General features: G+C 44.6%; 1 protein-coding gene across 2 annotated transcripts in view; it reads right to left on the bottom strand.

Annotated features, from left to right (window-relative positions):
* Window positions 1–17,567, bottom strand: part of LOC106607454 (protein FAM171A2-like) — an 88,211-nt gene that overhangs the window by 18,835 nt on the left and 51,809 nt on the right. For both annotated transcript variants that reach the window (XM_045720642.2, XM_045720641.2), the window contains 2 exons: window positions 3,354–3,512; window positions 2,618–2,797 (listed from right to left, as the gene is read on the bottom strand). In XM_045720642.2, coding sequence (XP_045576598.2) covers window positions 2,618–2,797; window positions 3,354–3,512 — 339 coding nt within the window. The remainder of the gene's footprint in view (window positions 1–2,617; window positions 2,798–3,353; window positions 3,513–17,567) is intronic.

The raw sequence follows: 17,567 nt of genomic DNA, 5'->3' as shown, positions 1-17,567 counted from the left end.
TGGGATTAGAGGCGAAACATTTAGAGATGACACAGTTAACAAAACATCCACCCTGGTGTCCACATTATAATCAGTAAGCTTCTCACCACCTAGCTAACTGTTCATTCGTTACTGCAGATAATGAGATATGAGCTCTGCGCTGGCTGAGCCTCCCACTTAGTGGACGGTTGAATAAAAACCCATACAGTTAAATAATGCATGAACCTAACGCTGCAACGCTCTGTTTGACTAATCAGTTTGCTTAAATCCTGTGCTGTATTGTAAAGATTTGATTTTACTCTCAGCTACTGTACAGAGTAAAACATTTTCATACATCGTATTTTAGCAAACTACTAAATTCAACACCCACAAATAACCACAATATAAGCCATGTAGTGGAGTGAGAGAGTGAAAAATGTTTATTTTTTTCGTGGGGGGTGCCTAGTCAATTGGCAGTAACCTGTTTTGGCCCAATGCTGAATGTTAGGTTCAGCACTTACTACAGAGAGTCACAACCATTAATCCTCACATCATCTTAGCCATCCTAACATGATGTGAGCAATAGCCTACAGCTAACTCCAACAGACAAGCTCATCACACTATTCAAAATCTTTCCCTCCACGACAGCTTTGTTGTCCCCTTTCTCCTCTACTCAAAACATTAACCCTCCAAATCCTCTCCTCCCTCCCTCCTCCCATCCATCCATCCATCTGTGTCTCTGTTTGCATCTCATAACATGTTACCGTGGCAACATGAGACCAGAGAGGTGGGAAACATTGCCTCCATTGTCCCAGGGTTCCTAGAGCTACATAACAGGACTAATCACATCATCAGACTTCAGGACAACAACACTCTACAGCTGCAGTTTTACACAAGGTGTTAAAAAGGGATGTTTACACAAAGTCTGTTTTCATGTTTTCTGCACATTGAACCCACAACTACGGTATCAGAATGACACACCCATCTTTTGTGCATTGGGATCCACCGATCAATGCATGTCCATGATTTCTAAATGCGATAGTTCCGAGTTGCACACGCATATTGCTCTCCGTATTGAAGATACCACCACAGAAGGATGCTGGGAATCCAAATGGATCCTGCCAGATAGGTGCTTCATCATCTACCCTTGGGAAGACATATCCAGACTGGTTGGCTATTACTTTTTATTCATTAGGCTTGCTCTTCTCAGTTCATTGTGCACTGTACCATCCTTGAAATCCCACTTCAAGAAGTTGAGGTTATCGTGGAGATCTGTAGAAATAGGCTTGGGGCTTCGTTAACACTTCCTATGAATACCCTCTTCATAACGCATCATAAGCACATTTGGAACACCTGAGCTATGAATCATGCATAATAATGCACAACATGGGCAATAATAACTGCTCATAAACTTCTATGACTAAATACATAATTCGTTTATGAAGAGGGCATTCATAGGAAGTGTTTACCAGGGCTTCTTCAGCATAGTTATGGTAATGTGAATCTCGGAGGGAAATGCCAGGCATGTCAATGAGATCTGCAGTGATCTGCATGTTCCAGTTCAGACACACTGGAACGATAGCTACCATGGGAGGTCCGGAACTTTTGTCACAAGAAACAACCCTGGCCTGGTGTTTTTAGGCATCGGTTCCACAAAGCAAGGGGGGAAAGTGAATGTATGAGAGAGAGAGAGAGAGAAGGAAAGAGATAGAGAGGCAGAGAGAGAGAGAAAGAAAGAGGGAGAGAGAGGGAGGCAGAGCAAGAGAGAGGCAAAGAGAGTGTGTATGTGAGAGAGAGAAAGAGAGAGAGAGAGAGAGTGAGAGGGGGAGACAGAATGACAGAGAACAAGAGAGAAAGAGAGGGAGAGAGTGTGTGTGTGAGAGAGAGAGACAGAGACAGAAAGAGAGAAATGTGTGAGAGAGAGAAAGAAAGAGAGAGAGAGACAGAGACAGAAAGAGAGAAATGTGTGAGAGAGAGAAAGAGAGAGAGAGAAAGAGAGAGAGAGAGAGAGAGAGAAAGAGATGGAGAGAGTTGTGTGGCTCCTTCCCTATGAAAGCATGCACAGCAGTTGTATAACAGTTCTGTCAGCCAAGTGAACTGCAATATTCCAGACGCTGAGGAGCAGCGAGGAGGAAGATTAACCCCATGTGAGTCCGGATCAGCTAGTCTGGGTATACCACACTGAACTGAGGAAAACACTGCTGAGCACAGTGTTCAGGCTGGTTGAACCAGGCTAGCTGTGACCAGCTGGGAGTCCAGGCAGCCATAGTTAGAGCAGATGGACTGGAGGTTCCTCTTATTCGCCCCTTCCAAGCTCAGACCACTGCCATTTATATGCCTTAGAGTGGATTTAGCTGGGATAAACGATTTGTGGTTCGACGGCGGTGGCTTACTGCTTAATGGCAGTTTTTTATTGACAGGCATTTTTCTGTATGTATTTCAGTATAGCAGAAAGCCCACTGTTGATGAACAAATGAAACTGGCAAAGTATGTACGAGGATGTTTCTGTATGTGTCTGTATACAAGGATATTTTTTTTAGGGAAACCATTTTCAACTGACAGCACTCAGAGTCGGCACTCTATCAAACAAATTGATGACACTTGTACATGGAGGGCTCACAGTATTGGTTAGCTATGATGGTGGGTGTTTCCCCTTTACCTGTCTTGTCGTCGAACCTCCACACAGGGACACTGGTGGCTGTCTGCAGGGGTGTGTCTAAGGGCAGGGGGATGCAGATATGGACGGGGTCCCACACCTGAACACCTGTTCCGTTACGACTGAAAAGCTGGGCATTGACTGCCGCCACTGCTGTCAGCTCCACCCAGCTACTATTAGCCCCTGGGGAGAGACGACACAAAGGTCTTTAGACCACACACCAGTGTGGTGTAGAACCCAACAGTAGAAAATCCCCAAACAAGGCTTGCTACCATGCTAATGCTACCATCATCGTGCAAATATCCCAATATTCATCATCATCGTCATGGTTGACCTGGTTTCCTAGTCGGAAGAGTCTTTCCAACAGACACTATCCATTGGCTTCTCATCATTCATGACACTCAGACATAATACTATGTAATCAAACTTTTCCCCTGGTTTCCTACCATCACTTCTCATCATTCTGGAGTTTTTGACAGAAATCTATTTCGGTCAAAATCTCTGGATTTTCCACTTGAGCAATTCTACTTTTTCAGCCAGTCTTTTACCCATGTACTTTCCCTCCATCCTTTCTTCTCTTCCTATCTCATCTCCTGTTTCCCTCCTTCCCTCTCCTTTTCAACCCTCGCTGTTCTCCTCCCTCCTTCTCTCACCCTCCCTCCCTCTGTCCGCCCTCTCTTCTTCCTCCTCTCTCTCCATCCCTCCCTCCCACCCTCCATCCCCTCCCTTTATGTCTCACCTGTGGCATTGCTCTCCAGGCCCAGTGGGTAGGGGAAACCTCCTATCTCATACTGACTCTGTGCAGAGGTCAGCACAGCAGAGAGCTCTGGGTTGGTAGAGTTGAGGGCCAGAGCCACTGCTTTCCTCTGGAGCTGTATCCATGGCTGGTTTTTGACACCTGGAGGGGGAAGGGGTGAGAGAGGGGAAAAGTGGGGAAAAGTGGGGGAAGGAAGGGAAAGAGAGAGGGAGTCTGTGAGATTGGGGGTGCAACTGAAGAAGAAGCATAAAGGTTACAGCATTGCTGTGGCAATCATATGGCCTATGAAAGTTGATCATCCAAAGTGAAGAGTTGAAGACAGTTTTCATGAATTGTAGATAGTACTGTTTAGAATCCTAGTAATAATAAAATACAAATATTTCCTCCCCACAAAACAGTTTAAGACAGACACTAAATAATGTATCTATAATTTATTCAGATTATACAGAAACAACCACAGGATCAACCCAACCCTCAATTGAAATGACAACCAAGCACACATACAGTACAGTAGGAGCATCCAGGGATAGTGGCAGCTAGCAGGATTTGTTGGTCTATAGTAAGACAATAGAGACTAACCCTGCATGTTGGACAAGTCCCCTAGTCTCCCTGCCTGTCATACTATAATCCCATTCTCCCTGTTTGATTTGGCTTGCCACAAAGGAAAAAAGAGGCCTAAAAATACACTGGCACCTCGTAACGGTGTAACATGTCTGATATGATTAGTATTTGGTGAGCATGGGTCCTGATCTGTGCAGACAGCCAGGCAAGCGTGTCCACGCAGAGGGTCTATATACTATACTGAACACCCCAGGCCGGCTGTATTGTAGCATCCATCTCTATCTCTTTCTCATCTCTCTTTCTCTACTGAACTATGTGTATCCATTCCATGCCTGTGCTCATCGTTCCATTCCACCTCATCTCTAGAGTAGCTTGTTGCCACTTCTTTTCTCAGGTTCTCTTTGTCAATCTCAGTGAAACATGTGACACTTTCCATGTCCCTGAATTGGACATTACATCTCTCACTTATCTTTTTTCTACTCTCATTCACAGCATAGTTGTTGTTGTTGACATTGTCAAATTACTCAAGCATAGATTGGTCACAAATGTTCTAATTTGGCACACAGAAACTAGATGCCATAAGTAACTTGGTCAAAAAGAATGCCACCGATTGCTATAAGCGGTCTAACTTAAACCCTCATATCTAAAGACTTCAAACTTTGTATGTAGGTGTCTTTCCTCATCCTGAACAAATTTGCCTCAAAGACCCATTAGGTCTGTCAGGATGGATTTTCCTCCATCTTGGAACATCGTCAGACTCACCTGACTCCATCACTTCCCTGATTACCTTCCCTATATATGTCACCCCCTTTGGTTCCTTCCCCAGGCGTTATTGTTTCTGTTCCTGTGTCAGTTCTGTGCGTTGTTCGTGTTTCCTGTTTAATATTATGTTACGTTTATTTATTAAAACACTCACTCCCTGAAATTGCTTTTTTTTTTGTTTCGGTGGAAATGACGTCAGGTCCGGGAGCTGCTACAGGCTCTCTCATGCCTCAGCCAGATCGTCAGGCTCCCCTGCCTCAGATGGCTCGTCGGGCTTTCATACCTTTGCCGGATCGCCAGGCTCCCCTGCATCAGAGGGTTTTTCAGGTTCCTGTGCCCCTGCTGGAGACAGGTTCCCGCACATCAGCAGGGGTAACCGGTCCGCTCCTGTTCCCCGGGATCGTCACTTTAGTTGGCGTCCTGGGGCTGGAGCCGAACATGCCGGGGAGGGGGTACCGTCACGCATGCTCTCTCTCAGGCGCTCTAGGTCGCCATGCTCCCACGTCTCAGCCGGACTGCCAGGTTTCCCGTGCCTCAGCAGAGGTCCGCTCCTGATCCCCGGGATTGTCATTTTGGTCGGTGTCCTGCGGCCGGAGACGCGCGTTGGGGAGAAGGTACTGTCACGTGTGCTCCCTCTCCGGCCTCTAGGTCACCAGGCTGCTCGTTACTTCCGGGTTTGAAGCGAGTAGTCGTGCTGCACTTCGCTCCGCAGGTAATATTACATTTCATTACATTACAACGGTTTGATTTGTTTGATCTGAGCAATTTTTTAGCTAGCTACATAGCCGTCTTTGTATCAAAGATAATTGTGTAGTTTAGAGTAATTATCGAGGTTAGCTAGCCAGCTATTTTCGTCCTCCGCGACGCGTTCTCCAAACTCAGTCAACACTGCTAGCTAGCCAACTTCTACCGACTAGCAGCACTGTAGAAACTAATACATTACAACGGAACGATTTGATTAGTGTAGTGTTAGCTAGCTACATAGTTGTCTTTGCTGTCTTTGTATCTAAGATAATTGTGTAGTTTAGAGTAATTATCGAGGTTAGCTAGCCAGCTATTTTCGTCCGCCGCGACGCGACACCGTTCTCCAGATTTAGTCAACACACCTAGTCAACATCAAACCCACTGCTAGCTAGCCAACCTTTACCGACTAGCAGCACTGTCGAAACTAATACATTACAACGGAACGATTTGACTAGTGTAGTGTTAGCTAGCTACATAGTTGTCTTTGTCATAGTTTGATAATTGTGTAGTTTAGAGTAATTATCGAGGTTAGCTAGCCAGCTATTTTCGTCCCCCGCGACACCATCTTCCAAACCTAGCCAACTATTACCGACGAGCAGCATTGTAGAAACTAAATACATTACAAAGGAACGTCTTGATTAGTGTTATGTTAGCTAGCTACATCGTTGCCTTTGTATCATGATAAAGGTGTAGTACTGAAACTATCGAGGTTACCTAGCCAGCTACACTTTCAAACAAAGTCAACAACGCAGCCACTGCTAGTTAGACTACTTCACCAGCCAGCAGTACTGTATCATTTTAGTCTTTTTAGTCAATAAGATTTTTGCAACGTAAGCTTAACTTTCTGAACATTCGAGACGTGTAGTCCACTTGTCATTCCAATCTCCTTTGCATTAGCGTAGCCTCTTCTGTAGCTTGTCAACTATGTGTCTGTCTATCCCTGTTCTCTCCCCTCTGCACAGGCCATACAAACGCTTCACACCGCGTGGCCGCTGCCACTCTAACCTGGTGGTCCCAGCGCGCACGACCCACGTGGAGATCCAGGTTTCCGGCAGCCTCTGGAACTGCCGGTCTGCGGCCAACAAGGTAGAGTTCATCTCAGCCTATGCTACCCTCCAGTCCCTCGACTTCTTGGCGCTGACGGAAACATGGATTACCACAGAAAACACTGCTACTCCTACTGCTCTCTCCTCGTCTGCCCATGTGTTCTCGCATACCCCGAGAGCATCTGGCCAGCGGGGTGGTGGCACTGGAATCCTCATCTCTCCCAAGTGGACATTCTCTCTTTCTCCCCTGACCCATCTGTCTATCGCCTCCTTTGAATTCCATGCTGTCACAGTTACCAGCCCTTTCAAGCTTAACATCCTTATCATTTATCGCCCTCCAGGTTCCCTTGGAGAGTTCATCAATGAGCTTGACGCCTTGATAAGTTCCTTTCCTGAGGATGGCTCACCTCTCACAGTTCTGGGTGACTTTAACCTCCCCACGTCTACCTTTGACTCATTCCTCTCTGCCTCCTTCTTTCCACTCCTCTCCTCTTTTGACCTCACCCTCTCACCTTCCCCCCCACTCACAAGGCAGGCAATACCCTTGACCTCATCTTTACTAGATGATGTTCTTCCATTAATCTCATTGCAACTCCCCTCCAAGTCTCCGACCACTACCTTGTATCCTTTTCCCTCTCGCTCTCCTCCAACACTTCTCACTCTGCCCCTACTCGGATGGTATTGCGCCGTCGCAACCATCGCTCTCTCTCTCTCCCGCTACTCTCTCCTCTTCCATCCTATCATCTCTTCCCTCTGCTCAAACCTTCTCCAACCTATCTCCTGATTCTGCCTCCTCAACCCTCCTCTCCTCCCTTTCTGCATCCTTTGACTCTCTATGTCCCCTATCCTCCAGGCCGGCTCGGTCTTCCCCTCCTGCTCCGTGGCTCGACGACTCATTGCGAGCTCACAGAACAGCGCTCCGGGCAGCCGAGCGGAAATGGAGGAAAACTCCCTGCGGACCTGGCATCCCTTCAGTCCCTCCTCTCTACATTTTCCTCTTCTGTTTCTGCTGCTAAAGCCACTTTCTACCACTCTAAATTCCAAGCATCTGCCTCTAACCCTAGGAAGCTCTTTGCCACATTCTCCTCCCTCCTGAATTCTCCCCCCCCCTCCTCCCTCTCTGCGGATGACTTCGTCAACCATTTTGAAAAGAAGGTCGACGACATCCGATCCTTGTTTGTTAAGTCAAACGACACCGCTGGTCCTGCTCACACTGCCCTACCCTGTGCTTTGACCTCTTTCTCCCCTCTCTCTCCAGATGAAATCTCACGTCTTGTGACGGCCGGCCGCCCAACAACCTGCCCGCTTGACCCTATCCCCTCCTCTCTTCTCCAGATCATTTCTGGAGACCTTCTCCCTTACCTCACCTCGCTCATCAACTCATCCTTGACCGCTGGCTACGTCCCTTCCGTCTTCAAGAGAGCAAGAGTTGCACCCCTTCTGAAAAAACCTACACTCGATCCCTCCGATGTCAACAACTACAGACCAGTATCCCTTCTTTCTTTTCTCTCCAAAACTCTTGAACGTGCCGTCCTTGGCTATCTCTCTCAGAATGACCTTCTTGATCCAAATCAGTCAGGTTTGAAGACTGGTCATTCAACTGAGACTGCTCTTCTCTGTGTCAGGGAGGCTCTCCGCACTGCTAAAGCTAACTCTCTCTCCTCTGCTCTCATCCTTCTAGACCTATCTGCTGCCTTTGATACTGTGAAACACCAGATCCTCCTCTCCACCCTCTCCGAGTTGGGCATCTCCGGCGCGGCCCACGCTTGGATTGCGTCCTACCTGACAGGTCGCTCCTACCAGGTGGCGTGGCGAGAATCTGTCTCCGCACCACGTGCTCTCACCACTGGTGTCCCCCAGGGCTCTGTTCTAGGCCCTCTCCTATTCTCGCTATACACCAAGTCAATTGGCTCTATCATATCCTCACATGGTCTCTCCTATCATTGCTATGCAGACGACACTCAATTAATCTTCTCCTTTCCCCCTTCTGATAACCAGGTGGCGAATCGCATCTCTGCATGTCTGGCAGACATATCAGTGTGGATGACGGATCACCACCTCAAGCTGAACCTCGGCAAGACGGAGCTGCTTTTCCTCCCGGGGAAGGACTGCCCGTTCCATGATTTCGCCATCACGGTTGACAACTCCATTGTGTCCTCCTCCCAGAGTGCTAAGAACCTTGGCGTGACCCTGGACAACACCCTGTCGTTCTCCACTAACATAAAGGCGGTGACCCGATGCTGTAGGTTCATGCTCTACAACATTCGCAGAGTACGACCCTGCCTCACACAGGAAGCGGCGCAGGTCCTAATCCAGGCACTTGTCATCTCCCGTCTGGATTACTGCAACTCGCTGTTGGCTGGGCTCCCTGCCTGTGCCATTAAACCCCTACAACTCATCCAGAACGCCGCAGCCCGTCTGGTGTTCAACATTCCCAAGTTCTCTCACGTCACCCCGCTCCTCCGCTCTCTCCACTGGCTTCCAGTTGAAGCTCGCATCCGCTACAAGACCATGGTGCTTGCCTACGGAGCCGTCAGGGGAACGGCACCTCCGTACCTTCAGGCTCTGATCAGTCCCTACACCCAAACGAGGGCACTGCGCTCATCCACCTCTGGCCTGCTGGCCCCCCTACCTCTGAGGAAGCACAGTTCCCGCTCAGCCCAGTCAAAACTGTTCGCTGCTCTGGCACCCCTATGGTGGAACAAGCTCCCTCACGACGCCAGGACAGCGGAGTCAATCACCACCTTCCGGAGACACCTGAAACCCCACCTCTTTAAGGAATACCTGGGATAGGATAAAGTAATCCTTCTAACCCCCCCTAAAAGATTTAGATGCACTATTGTAAAGTGGTTGTTCCACTGGATATCATAAGGTGAATGCACCAATTTGTAAGTCGCTCTGGATAAGAGCGTCTGCTAAATGACTTAAATGTAAATGTATGTTATGGTGCACACCTGCCACCATCGTTACACGCACCTGCACAACATCAGACTCACCTGGACTCCATTACTTCCCTGATTAACTTCCCGATATACAGTTGACTGATGTCTTGAGATGCTGCTTCAATATATCCACATAATTTTCCTGCCTTATGATGCCATCTATTTTGTGAAGTGCACCAGTCCCTCCTGCAGCAAAGCACCCCCACAACATGATGCTCCCACCACCTTGCTTCACGGTTGAGATGGTGTTCTTCGACTTCCTCCAAACATAACGATGGTCATTATGGTCAAACAGTTCTATTTTTGTTTTATCAGACCAGAGGACATTTCTCCAAAAAGTACAATCTTTGTCCCCATGTGCAGTTGAAAACCGTAGTCAGTTTTTTTTAATGGCAGTTTTGGAGCAGTGGCTTCTTCCTTGCTGAGCGGCCTTTCAGGTTATGTCAATATAGGACTCGTTTTACTGTGGATATAGATACTTTTGTACCTGTTTCCTCCAGCATCTTCACAAGGTCCTTTGCTGTTAACAGTTCTGGGATTGATTTGCACTTTTGCTGGAGGAAACAGGTACAAAGTACGTTCATCTCTAGGAGACAGAACACGTCTCCTTCCTGAGCGGTATGACAGCTGCGTGGTCCCATGGTGTTTATACTTGCGTGCTATTGTTTGTACAAATGAACGTGGTACCTTCAGACGTTTGGAAATTTCTCCCAAGGATGAACCAGACTTGAGGTCTATAATTTTTTTTTCTGAGGTCTTGGCTGATTTCTTTTGATTTTCCCATGACGTCAAGCAAAGAGGCACTGAGTTTGAAGGTAGGCCTTGAAATACATCCACAGGTACACCTCCAATTGACTCAAATGATGTCAATTAGCCTATCAGAATCTTCTAAAGCCATGACATAATTTTCTGGAATTTTCCGAGCTGTTTAAAGGCACAGTCAACTTAGTGTATGTAAACTTCTGACCCACTGGAATTGTGATACAGTTAATTATAAGTGAAATAATCTGTCTGTAAACAGTTGTTGGAAAAATGACTTGTGTCATGCACAAAGTAGATGTCCTAACCGACTTATCAAAACTATAGTTTGTTAACAAGAAATTTGTGGAGTGGTTGAAAAACAAGTTTTAATGACTCCAACATAAGTCTATGTAAACTTCCGACTTCAACTGTATGTCACTCCCTTCGGTTCCTTCCCCAGGTGTTATTGTTTCTGTTCCTGTGTCAGTTCTGTGCGTTGTTCGTGTTTCTTATTTTTGTGTTCAATTGGCATGCTGACTGTCCACCAGAGCTGTTGCAGTACGTCCAACCAGCCTCAAAACCACAGACCATGTGCAACTACTCGAGCCCAGGACCGCCTCATCAAGCTTCTTCACCTGCGGAATCATCTGAGACCAGCCAGACAGCTGATTAAACTAATTTCTGCACAAACTGTCAGAAACCGTCTCAGGGAAGCTCATCTGCATGCTCGTCGTCCTGGGTCCTGACCTGACTGCAGTTCAGCATCGTAACCGACTTCAGTGGGCAAATGCTCACCTTCGATGGCCACTGGCACGCTGGAGAAATGTGCTCTTCACGGATGAATCCCGGTTTCAACTGTACCGGGCAGATGGAAGACAGTGTGTATGCCTTTGTGTGGGCGAGTGGTTTGTTAATGTCAATGTTGTGAACAAAGTGCCCCATGGTGGCAGTGGCAGGCATAAGCTACAGACAACAAACACAATTGCATTTTATCGATGGCAATTCAAATGCATAGAGATACCATGACGAGATCCTGAAGCGTACTGTCGTGCCGTTCAGCCGCCGACATCGCCTCATATTTCAGCATGATAACACACGCCCACATGTTGCAAGGATCTGTACTCAATTCCTGGAAACTGAAAATGGCCCAGTTCTTACTCACCAGAGTATGTTTGGGATGCTCTGGATCAACATGTACGACAGCGTATACCAGTTCCCGCCAATATCCAGCAACTTCGCACAGCCATTGAAGAGGAGTGGGACAACAGACCCCAGGACACAATCAACAGTCTGATCAACTCTATACGAAGGAGATGTGGTGGTCAAACATGATACTGACTGGTTTTCTGAGCCATGCACCTATATATATATTTTTTAAAGGTATCTGTGACCAACAGACACATCTCTGTATTCCCAGTCAAGTGAAATCCATAGATTTGGGCCTAATGAATTTATTTCAATTGACTGATTTCTTATATGAACTGTAGCTCAGTAAAATCATAGAAATTGTTGCATGTTGCATTATATTTTTGTTCAGTGTAAATCCTTTGTAAATCCACTCCAGAATCAACCTGCAACTTTTTAGGTGATCAAAGACATTACCATGATAAACAATTACGTTTGGCATTGATATTTTTTTTTAAATCTGGAAACTATTAACAATTAACTTTTTTGACTATATAATGCTAATGCTTAAAATAATCATAAAACTTTTTCTTCGCATAGACTAAAATTCAGATTCACTCCAACTTTGGTCTTTGAACTCATCACAAAAGTTCCTCAAGAGATTGAGAAAATAATGTTGATGCATTGAAAGACGGCCACACTATACCAGTAGATATAAAATATATAAATCTTCCTCTCATGAACCATATAACCAAATTATACTAAATGGTACATTTCTTAACATAGTTTGAGAAAAAAAGCTAAGGGATTGGCCAAAAGATGGCTGAGTTATTGACAAATAAAAAAATAGAATTTTACATGTCCATTTAAACCACTGTAAATCCACCCCATAGTGGTCTATGAACTTGAAACTTGCCATCGCTATAATGGACATCCCTAAATGAACCACACCGAATTCGGTATTGATATCTCAAAACACTAGGACACTATTAACAACTCATTCCTTGCATGTGTAACGCTAATGCTCCAAATCATCTGCAATCATCTCCTCATGAACCATATGTCAGATTCACTACGGATTTTGTTTTTAGACTCATTACATCAGTCTTTAATGTTTTTGAGAAAAAATTGTTTCAGGACCGTGGACAGATACGTGATCCATCCCCGTTCGCCAAGTTTAGAATTGTCAACTAATAGAAAATAGTCATAGAAGACTATTGCGACCACTGCTCCAGATCACTTGATATCCACCACAAGGGTAAGAGAAGAGGGAGAGAGGGGAGAGGAACAGAGAGGGAGACAGAGAGACTTGACTCAACTCAAACTAAAATGTCTATCGTACAGCAGAATGTGTGTGTCCGACTCCAACCCCCACACCTAAATAGATAAGAGCATTAATCATGTGCGCACCGCTTACAAAGCAGAGCTCAGAGTTCTCCATGCAGAATACGGCCTGTGCCACCCAACTAAATCCAACAAAGTGGACTCACCTCCCACCAAAGCACACAAGCATTAGAAATAATACACTGCAGCACACAATACATTTTGTTTTGCATGTTTTAACTTTGTGTTGTCTATGTGTGTCATTTGTTTAATTAAATTGTATTTTAATACAAACCTTGGTTGTCATGTCCTCCATGACGCTGTCATCTCTCAGTGTCCTTACCCATTCCCTCAGCACATTGGCAAATTCGAGGGTACCTAGTGCACTTGCCTTAGTGCTCTGTATGGTCCTGGCTACTGCCTCACAGGGCCCGAACAGTGCTTCCCTACACAGTATGCAAAAATACGTTATTTCCTTGATCGCCTGTTTGTGCAGTCCCCCGATTCTTGCACTCATTTCCCCTTTGACACTCTTGTCACTCTTGTCATCCTTCAGAATGTCAAGTGTGGAGAGGAGAGCGCTGTCTGCGGAGATGACACGCAAGATTGGCTTTCGTGCGCATGCACCACCTGGATCTTGGTCACTACTTCTTCCACACAAAAAAGTGACTCGTACAACTGTTGGCGCTTGTGTGACTCCCGTATGACAAATGCCACACCCTGCACAAAGTTTAGCATGTCAGCCACAAGGCTCACCTCGTGTGCAGACTCACCTCGCACGCAACGTCTTGCTAAACCAGATCCAGGGAACACAGTTCACATAGGGTCGAGCCTGCACTCCTGAAAAGCGGTCTGACGTTAATTGCTCCATCAAAAGCAACCTTGGAGCCGTCACACACAAGAACAGAGTTTCAGCCGTAGAGTCGGGGGCATTATAGATCCCCAAAACCCGGTGTGACTCCAGGTTCTGGTCAACGTACTGGAGATTGCATGAATATTGTTCAGTGGTGCCAATCACTTCATAGAAGGGACACTCTGGTACGCGCGGCACAAGCTCCCTCTGCATGGCGTGAGACAGTTGTTATATGATCTTATTCTGAATGGTATCCAACATCCAGTTGTCTCTTCTCATAACTCATTCCAGTTCCTTGGGTAGATTGTATGTGTGTTCTATGATCAACTTGTAAAGCACACCATTACGAGTTGTGTTTCGTCTCTGAACATGACTCCCTTGTAGGCTTGGGCGGTATCCAAATGTTCATATCGTTATAACGTCCTTCTCTCATTTATGTTATTACCATTATTGCATACAAAAACGTAAGAAACGCCCATTGGGCCTCTATTACCAGAATGCTAATAAAATTAGCACAAACTTATAGAGAAATCACATAGATGCTGTTAGCTAAATGCTAACATAAACGAATTACAAAGACAGGCAAATCCAGCTCATAAAGTTAGACAAGCATAGCTAGTAGCTATGATGGAAGAGAAGAACGTGTACACAAAGCAGAGGGGAGATGATTGGAGGAGAGAAAAAAGCACAGGGAAAAAATGGCAACTGTACATATAACTCATCTAGCACTCTTTGACTTCTGGCAGAAAACCATTATCAGATATCTAATGTCAAATATATGGTACAGAATTGCATACAAGTATAACTTCAACACCTCATGTGCGCCGCACAACAGACTCGCCGATAGATATATAACGCTATGGACTCACCAGATCCCGCTTTCTCCCATTGTGCTATTTACAAACAAACGTGCCTGGCTCAACTGTTCTGGGGAACTATGGTAAACTTCATAATGTAAAATAATGTGACAGGTGAAATGAAGAACGGAATCTGCTTTATCTCCTAACATATGGCACAAGTTGGCTGCAGGTATTTACTTAAAATGTAGCTACAAATATTCAAATGTAAAGAAAAACTTAGTTTAGATGGTATTGGCAGTATTGAAAAACCATCCTGTGGCTTTTTCCAAATACCATGGTATATGCTCAAGGCTACTACTTGCTTGGGGTCTAGATTAGATGGTTGCAGACAAGGTCGTTTTTTATTGATCTGTTTATCAGAGTCAGCAGTAGCCAATAGGCCTATACTAACCTGCCATTTTTGTTGTATTAAAAAAGATTCTGCTAATGTCTCCAGTCATATAAAGTGTAGTAGAATTGCATTAAATGTGTTTATATACACAAAAAGAAAGGAGAAGAAACTGATATAGCCTATAGCCTAGGCCTACTCTACGCCACTACACACTCAGTCATGCATTGAACATTGCAGTCTTTTTTTGTGAACAATGATTGAGTTATTCTATTAGCTTAAATTATGACTATCTAATCTACATTAAGAATAATAGGCTATTTTACATGAATCTGCAAATGTGATGATAGATAGATGTATGAAACGCTTGATTTATTATAATTTTCCCTAATATACCAATACACTTACACTGAAAATATTTCACTAATCTTAAAGGGATACTTTGGTATGTTGGCCATGATGCCCTTTATCTACTTCCCCAGAGTTAGATGAACTCATGGGTAAATTTTGTATGCCTTTGTGTCCAGTATGAAGGAAGTTAGAGGTAGTTTCGCGAGCCAATGCTAACTAGTGTTAGCGTAATGGCTGAAAGTCTATGGGTATCTGCTAGCATGCTATAAGATACCCTAGGTCTATGGGTACATGCTAGCATGCTAGCAGATACGCATAGAATTCCAGCCATTAGCGCAACTACATTTAACTTAAAATCATACAAATGGTATCTACGAGTTCATCTGACTCTGTGGAAGTAGATAAAGGGCTCCTCACTGCCAAAATGTAAACATAAACCATTAGGCAAATTGACCCAGAATTGGTATATGTGACTCACCACCTGGATTCGGTCTTATGTAGAAAAGTTTTAAATTGTGTTTTTAACATTGGATAAAAGTAGACTCAGAGCTACAAAATGGTATATCATACATTGCATTTTTTAGGAACAATGGGAAAGTAATTCTGCTTTGAAAGTTTATAAACTTGTAAACTCACTTTTGAGAAAATGGCCTTTGAATATTTTGGTATCTAGTGAAGAACTCTTCTTTGTCTACATCCATTCAGCATCGTTCAGACCCTCTTAAGCTTTAGACCCACACCTCGTTTTGCTCTCGGAGCGTTCAGAGCGCACACTTGACGATTTGGCCAATGATTTGTTTACCTCTGGATAACAGCCTAACCAGCTCTGCTGGCAACCCTTTCATTATGCTTTTTTGCCGACGTTTACTGACACCAGTCATATTCAACGGGTGTTGTACACTTTAGCTTAAGACATGTAGCTAGCTAGCTAGGTAAGCAATGAACCTAGCTAGGTAAATAATGTGTAAGATCACACACGTCACGTAACGTTAGCTAACGAGCCAGCTAGCTAATGCTATCTAGTTAAACAACAATGAACATAGTGCCAAATCATGTCGCTACTACCCTGAATGAATCTGCTGGGAGCTAACCAACCAGGTTCAATGTTAGCTAGCTAACATTAGGCTCTAACTAGCAAAGCAAACAGTTCTGGGATACGAATAACAACGTCATACACTTAACGTTGGCTAAGGAGCCAGCCAGCTAACTTAAGCTAGCTAGATAACAGTACACTTTAGCTTGAAATGAAACCACTTTCTGTCAAAATCATCATGCATGATGGACGTATCTCCCGGTCACGGATGCCATGCCACGGTTGCCCTTAGTTTGAAGATGTAATCCAGAGACAGGTGTTTTCTCCATCTCTTTAGCTATCATACTCTAATTCTACTGATTTCAAAACTCAATCCTCCAGAAAGTGGAGAGCAACACTTATGCAGCTCCACTACACAATAAAACATTTTAAAAGCCGCGTTCGACAAGATTACCAACACAGACTGACCAGCTCAAATAGACAGAAGCCTTCTATATCGCAGACCAATCCGAACTCCTCTCTCGGCATGTCCAGCCCACTCATTATCTTAGACCATCATGGCTAGTGGGAAGGTTGCGCCCTTTTTCTGTGGCTTAACCATCAAGGCTTGTAATTTAATAATTTTATTTGTATTTACAGATGGTATACAAGTTTGTTATTAAGGCACATGAAAGTTTACATGTTCCAGAAAGCATTTCTGCCCCACCCCCCAAAAAACATTAAAATGGCTCTCTTGTGAAGTTGTGACTTGTGACATATGCCTAGTTTCCTGATCAGGTCACATATAAACTCAATACATTAAGTAATGGCTTAAAGAATGATTATCTGCTGAATTCAGACCTACAGCACTAAACTAAACATCACTTGTGTCATCATTTTGATTTCACTGATTGCACATAAAGGAAGATAGTTTCTACATGATAGAGTGCTTGCTTTGTTATCCTACATGTTTTTGTGTCCTTTCTAAGTTGTGCATGTATGACTGTTTTCACCCATATATAATATACTCATGATACAACCGATGCTCAAATGTGAAACTACCTCAAAAGAGCAGCCGCCAAGGCCTAATGTTTAATCCTAATGGCTTTAATTTCCCCTATACAACCATTCTTTACATTGCATCATCATGTTTGAAATATGCTGTTCAAAATGTTCAACCAAGTATAATCATTTTCACTCTATATAGTATCAGTGTGAATGCCAATGAAATAAGTAACCTAAATAGATACCCCTATCCACCCAAACAAACTGTCACTCAGCTCAGATCAAGTGAAGAACAGACAAACAAACCAGCGATATTACTGGACAATGCAGGAACTGCCAATTCCCACCAAAGGACTCAATTAGGTTGTCAAGGGCAACCAGGGGTAAGATTCCATAGCTCTGAGATGTCTGACACACTCAGTCTCTTTAGTTCACTTTTCCTGATCCAAATTGGCTCTCATTTACGTTGGCACTCCAACAAAGTCTTAAGAATTTTCTTAAATAGGGTGTGGGAGGTGAACTCAGCACCCTACTCAATACAAA

Source organism: Salmo salar, chromosome 06, assembly GCF_965601325.2.
Source record: "Salmo salar chromosome 06, fSalSal1, whole genome shotgun sequence".
Lineage (NCBI taxonomy): Eukaryota > Metazoa > Chordata > Actinopteri > Salmoniformes > Salmonidae > Salmo > Salmo salar.
This window is presented reverse-complemented; position numbering and strand designations above follow the sequence as displayed.